This window comes from Limulus polyphemus, unplaced genomic scaffold (genome assembly GCF_000517525.1).
Source record: "Limulus polyphemus unplaced genomic scaffold, Limulus_polyphemus-2.1.2 Scaffold2749, whole genome shotgun sequence".
Lineage (NCBI taxonomy): Eukaryota > Metazoa > Arthropoda > Merostomata > Xiphosura > Limulidae > Limulus > Limulus polyphemus.
Genome location: NW_013668359.1, coordinates 61,712 through 68,881, shown reverse-complemented (window position 1 = coordinate 68,881; position 7,170 = coordinate 61,712). Strand labels below are relative to the sequence as shown.

At 32.1% G+C, this 7,170-nt stretch overlaps 1 protein-coding gene across 3 annotated transcripts in view; it reads left to right on the top strand.

Moving 5' to 3' along the window:
- The window catches only part of LOC106467809 (nephrin-like), a 102,935-nt gene that overhangs the window by 56,981 nt on the left and 38,784 nt on the right, over positions 1-7,170 (top strand). For all 3 annotated transcript variants that reach the window (XM_022396005.1, XM_022396004.1, XM_022396006.1), the window contains exon 3: positions 1,028-1,366. In XM_022396005.1, coding sequence (XP_022251713.1) covers positions 1,028-1,366 — 339 coding nt within the window. The remainder of the gene's footprint in view (positions 1-1,027; positions 1,367-7,170) is intronic.

Sequence of the window (7,170 nt, the reverse complement as noted above, 5' to 3'; positions counted from 1 at the left end):
AGTACAAAATGATATGTAATTAATGTATTTTAATTTAACTAATTGTGCATTACGTTGTTATATAGTACAAAATGATATGTAATTAATGTATTTTAATTTAACTAATTGTGCATTACGTTGCTATATAGTACAAAATGATATATAATTAATGTATTTTAATTTAACTAATTGTGCATTACGTTGCTATATAGTACAAAATGATATGTAATTAATGTATTTTAATTTAACTAATTGTGCATTACGTTGCTATATAGTACAAAATGATATGTAATTAATGTATTTTAATTTAACTAATTCATAAAACAAGAAAAACGATTTTGACTGTCACGGTCTCAAGTTCAAACTAATAAATAACTTTCAGGATTTATCAGACAACCGTGATTTAACATAACCTTCAAGATATTAATCGTGAAGAAATTAAATTAGTTAATTATATCAAACTGAAATATCATAATTACCAATATCAATCCAGGATTGGGAATAAAAACAAGTTAACTGTTATAATCGAGTCCTTATGCTTTTAAAAATGTTTAGTTAATGCATATAAACCACTAGTTTTTGCATTTACAGTGTTCTTCGTTACCATAGAAATCGTTGTGTCATCATTGTTTGAAGACACTAACAAGTCATGTATTTTGCATGAACAAGGTATAATATGATTTTAGGCTACAAATGTTCGTTAAATACAATACTGATCCCAGCAGAACATAGTGAAGGTGCTATTTGTAGTCTGAAGGAAACAAAAATTTACAATGTGATAATGTGTAGACTTGAAAATTCTATCCAAGTTGTTTGAAACCACCGACTTTCATAAGTTAACACTGTTCTACAAATGATAAACAAATGTAAAACATTCTATATCTTATGTTTAAATAAAGGACACGTGCGAGTCTGCAACTTTGTTTTATATCACAACACGTTTGTTATGATATTGTATATTATATATTTACAGAATTCGGAGGAGAGTTCACAGCAGTGGCGGATGGTCTTGCTTTACTTCCATGTTATGTATATTATGTCTTTATAGAATTCGGAGGACAGTTCACAGCAGTGGCGGATGGTCTTGCTTTACTTCCATGTAACATCACAATACCGAGGTTTCAAGACGCTATTTCCTTGATTATGTGGTACAAAGGAACGTCTGAAGTTCCTATTTACACCGTGGATGCCAGAAAAGGTACATTGAGAAATGCACTTCATCTTGTAGCAGATGGACTGCGTCCACGAGCTCATTTTGATATCACCGAACACACACCTTTACTGAAAATCGAGCCTGTCCGGGAGAATGACGCTGGGATGTACAGATGCCGAGTTGACTTTCGATGGTCACGAACCATGTATCAAGAAGCCAGGCTTAACGTCGTTGGTGAGTAGTAGGAAAACAGACGAATATTTTCTAGCAGGTTTTATTCGCTTCTTTTGACATACAAAATGTGAAAACAATGAAAGTCGTCGTAGGAAACTATTTTCCTATTGTTGTATTAGTTTTTACACGATACTTGAAGTGAAATGAAGTTACACAAAAGTAGTTAGTATTTCAGTCAAATGTTTATTTTTAATCGCTGTTTTAATAATGAACAAGTTTTACGGAAAAGCTTACTTACAGTCTGAACGACATATTGTTAAGTTTTTTTTTTTACCATTATTAATTACAAACTAATACTCGTTAAGTCACTAGCGATACATCATAGAAGTAGCTATCCGAAAATAACGTGGATTAATTATCACCATAATGTTCTTGAAAAATGAATGAAAAACATATAACAAAAGTTTACGGGATCAGAAATCATTCTTCCATAAAGAATTAATACCACTTTGATTCCAGCCAGACCTTAAGTAAAATATCTAATAAATCAACGTAGAAGAAAGTGGTATTCACGTATGTTTGAACGTATCGATTGTACTTTCAATGACATTGAAAAAAATTAAGTATTTGTTTAAACGAATATTTTTTCATCAGAGAGAAAACATTAGTGACGTTTCTTTTTCCACTTTTATTTGAAACGTGTTCAGGTGGAACACGCCTATCATATAAACGTGTTCGGGTGGAACACGCCTATCATATAAACGTGTTCGGGTGGAACACGCCTATCATATAAACGTGTTCCGGTGGAACACGCCTATCATATAAACGTGTTCAGGTGGAACACGCCTATCATATAAACGTGTTCGGGTGGAACTCGCCTATCATATAAACGTGTTCGGGTGGAACACGCCTATCATATAAACGTGTTCGGGTGAAACACGCCTATCATATAAACGTGTTCGGGTGGAACACGCCTATCATATTTTGCTAACAGAATTTTCTAAAATGCCTGATTTGTATATAAACATTATAACTGTGTAAGGTTTGATTTTTAATTTCTGTAGTAAAGTCAGATATATTTAGTCTGACAGCGTCTAGGTAAAGCTGACGACAATAGTTCTAGTTGAACGAAATTAATGTTTAACCATATTGTATAATGTAGCAACATTAGTAGAGTTACCAATATCAAGATTACTTTTAACCATATTGTACAATATAACAATATCAATAGAGTTACCATGATCAAGATTACTTTTAACCATATTGTATAATATAACAACATTAGTAGAGTTACAAAGATCATAATATAACAACATTAGTAGAGTTACAAAGATCATAATATAACAACATTAGTAGAGTTACAAAGATCATAATATAACAACATTAGTAAAGTTACTAAGATCATAATATAACAACATTAGTAGAGTTACAAAGATCATAATATAACAACATTAGTAGAGTTACAAAGATCATAATATAACAACATTAGTAGAGTTACAAAGATCATAATATAACAACATTAGTAAAGTTACTAAGATCATAATATAACAACATTAGTAGAGTTACTAAGATCATAATATAACAACATTAGTAGAGTTACTAAGATCATAATATAACAACATTAGTAGAGTTACTAAGATCATAATATAACAACATTAGTAGAGTTACAAAGATCATAATATAACAACATTAGTAGAGTTACAAAGATCATAATATAACAACATTAGTAGAGTTACAAAGATCATAATATAACAACATTAGTAAAGTTACTAAGATCATAATATAACAACATCAGTAGAGTTACTATGATCATAATATAACAACATCAGTAGAGTTACTATGATCATAATATAACAACATCAGTAGAGTTACTAAGATCATAATATAACAACATTAGTAGAGTTACTAAGATCAAACGTGTTTGTTGTTGGATTTGTATAAAAAGATGTCATGTGTTTGATAGCAAATCCACAATAACTTTTGTGTTATTAAAATACATTCTAAATATAATAAACATGTGTGTTACAGAAACAATCAATACTACTTGGCTATAATTTGTATCTTGAAATAGCACGAACTGGTCTGAGGCAGGAACTGTTTATAAGTTCAAAACAAGTATAATATTTGTATTATATCTATAACATATTACGTATTCCCATTCTCAGTTGTGCTTGTTCGGTTTAGCTTTGAATTCTGTGCAAAGCTACAAGAGGAACATCTACCGTCCCTAACTTAGCAGTAAAAGACTAGAGAGAAGGCAGTTAGTCATCATCACCCACCGTCAACTCTTGGGCTACTCTTTTACCAACGAATAGTGGGATTGACCGTCACATTATAACGTCTACACGGCTGAAATGGCGATCATATTTGATGGGACGGGGATTCGAATCTGCAACCCTCAGATTGCGAGTCAAGCGCCCAAACCATCTGGCCTTGCCGGTTCATTGTGCTTGTTCGTTGTTATTGGTTTTACAACGAACAATAATAATTGAAGTGTAGTTACGTTTTTAAAGAAAATTTATGTGGCCATTTTATATAAAGTAAAAAACAAGACAAAAAGGCTAATATATATATATATATATATATTCCTTATTATCTTTCATCTCTCCGTTCTTGTATTAAATAATTTCATAATTTTTCGAACCTACACATGCAAGACGTAGTTGTAACGTCAGGTTGTGTCCATTATTTCGTTCAGAAACATCCAACTCCTAACTTTTCTGTATCTTCAGAGAACTTGAAAACTAAAGCGTTTTGACAAGTCGTTTAGAGTGTTGTTTTTTTTTTATATACGACAGTGCACTAGTCACTAGAGGGCGTTACTATTTCTTGTTTCTGGTTATGCAAGCATAATCTTACCACTAGGACCTTGGTATCATCTTTTCAAATAATTAATTTAATTAAAAGGACAGTAACCTAATTAGTTTATTGAAATTTAAAGTGTTAACTCAATAATTATTTACAATATTCACTATTATGAACAAATTTTGTGCATGATTTACTTTCGGAACAGCGAAATATCAACGATGAATACAAGTCTATGAATAGGCATTGTAAAGTTTAATATGATTCAGTTTTTCTACTACGAACCTTAAATCTGTGGTGAAACGTTTATTGAAATAACTAATCTATAAACACCGTTTTCGAGTTTAACGTGAAATCCGGAATGGCTTGCCTCATATTGTAAACCGTTTGACACTCGTTAAAGGAAGCTTAACGTTAATCCTGAAACGTTGTTTGTCTGTTTCCACAGCTACACTAGGCTGTTTTAGCCCTAACTTTATACTAATAAACCAGAGAGAGAAGAACACTCAGTAACAACTAAGAGGCTACACTAATGGAATAGTGGAATTTAACCATCATTGTTTTAATCGTCTCAGTGTGGAATGAGATTTTGTTTGTAGTAACGGGACGCGAACCATAGACCATAGACCACCTCACGCTCAGTTTGTCCTGAAAAGAACCAAATAATGTACCAGAAATTGAAAACTAAATCCTACTTAACCCAGAATTGGCTTCAACTGAAACAAGGATAATGTGAAAAAAATGTAAAATAAGATGGAAACGATACCGCTCATTTAATAAAACTATATCTGAAACTTGGGACTGATTAACTCTTTGTTGCTCCAATATTTACCTTTAAACATCACTTAACGATGGGCCTTTATCTAGTAAATCGTTATTACCGTACGAAACCTTAAACAAACGGATGATATGTCATAAAGAATGTTGTTTTGAATCAATAAAGATGTTAGTGATATTTTGATTTCTTTCCCGGTTAATGATGATATTTGATTCTGTTACCTTAATTATTACACAAACTTTGTAGCCAAAATAGAAAAAAAAAACGTTTGTTTTATTATCAAGAATGTAAAAACTGCTTTGAAATGGCTCTCAAAATAACCCAAATTTCGCAATTATTTGCCAACAAGGGAAGCAATAAGGTTTTACCCCCACGACTCCCCCAGTGGCTCATTAATAATTCTGAGGACCTATACCATTAAAACGTGGTTTCGATACACGTTGTGAGCACAGCAAAGATAACCAATTAATTTGCTTTGCGCATAACAACAAACAAACAAGACAATGAGGTTTTAAAGTTGATTTCTGAAATAGTGAGACCAGCGTTTATCAAAATTCGAAACAACCACTTGCATATTTTTTCTTTATTTATTTTTTTTAATTCCAAATGCGTAAACATAGACATTTAATAAATAATCGAGTTTCCCATAAAAACAATTGGGAAATGTGGTCCATCTTTTTATGGACAGAATAAAGGAAGGCTTAGAGTAATAAGTCATGTAAACTGCAGAGTATTCTTACAAAAATCCTAAAATAAAATTTCTGCATCGTAGCGATAATGCAGTGGATGACATTAACGTGATATAACCACAAGTTCCTTTCCTGCTTGAGTAAATACGAACAAATGGCATTAGGGTGAAGACTGAGTAATAGCTATACAAACTTAGTAACAACAAGATAAGGCATAACTATTTCAGAGCTAGGCCCAGCCTAATCCTCTGAAAGAGTGATTAGGCCTGTCTAACACCCAATCGTTAGTGTTAGCTCTTAAACATATTCGAAACACAAACTTTCATCAAACATGTTCATCCTTCAAGTGACATTGCCTGGAATTGGAGTCTTTAACTAAGCATAATGAACGTGTTCCTCCTTTATAAAAACAGGCACGCTTCATAAGCACAGTTGTAGCAATATCTAATTGTGAATGCCATTGTTCGCTCACGTAAAGGATTATCTAATATCTATATATATTTGAGAATTGTAAATAACAGGAATCAGTAAAGTCGCTGAAACAACAACTAAATCCACATTATGTTACCCACAAACTTGTTACAAAGTAAACAATCGTAGTCAGGTTCGTGACATAATAGTCAGTATAATTTATCTAATCATTCACAAATCAAAATCATGTATCGCGCCACCTAGTGTAAAACTGAAAAAATTATACTTATTGTCAATTGGAAAGTCGCATATTTTACTTGTAATGACCTCAGATATCCAAGATTAAGCCTTTTTTTTTCTTTTTTGTTACGTATGTGTATGTCATTCAAGATTCAATCTACTTATATAGATATCACTATATGTCCACTTAAACAATCCCACGTACACTTGAAACCATTGAAGAAATATACAGAATAAGCTAGAGTGAATGCCCATTGATATTCCTATGGATATCAATAAGTAGAGCCACAAGCAACGACTAACGATAATGACACTTCCTATGATATAAGCGAATCATTGTAGGATATCCGAAGCTCCAGATGTTAGGAAATAACAAAAAGTTTTTACTTAAATTAATCTAAAGTGAACATTTAAACTGGATGTCATCAAAACGAAGGCTCGTGCAGTTCTTGCCTTTTTTTTCTACATACATACATATATATATATATATATATATATTAATATTCAAGGCCAGTATGTTGCATTCAACATTATTAATGCTCTTATATGTTGAAGATTTGTTACAAGACAATAGTATATGTATCCACACACTCACCCCAAATTAAACAAGGAATTTAACTGCGTGACGCACATACCTAACTTAGAATGAGTTGAACAACGATCTTCAGCTTTTAATCTATATGGTGAAATGTGCAAATGAAGTAGAACAACTTTCTATACATAGTGATAGGGAGATATATAAAAACTGTCATCAAATGGCATCGTTACATATTGATAGGGAGATATGTAGAAACTGTCATCAAATGGCCTCGTTACATATTGATAGGGAGATATATAGAAACTGTCATCAAATGGCCTCGTTACATATTGATAGGGAGATATGTAGAAACTGTCATCAAATGGCCTCGTTACATATTGATAGGGAGATATATAGAAACTGT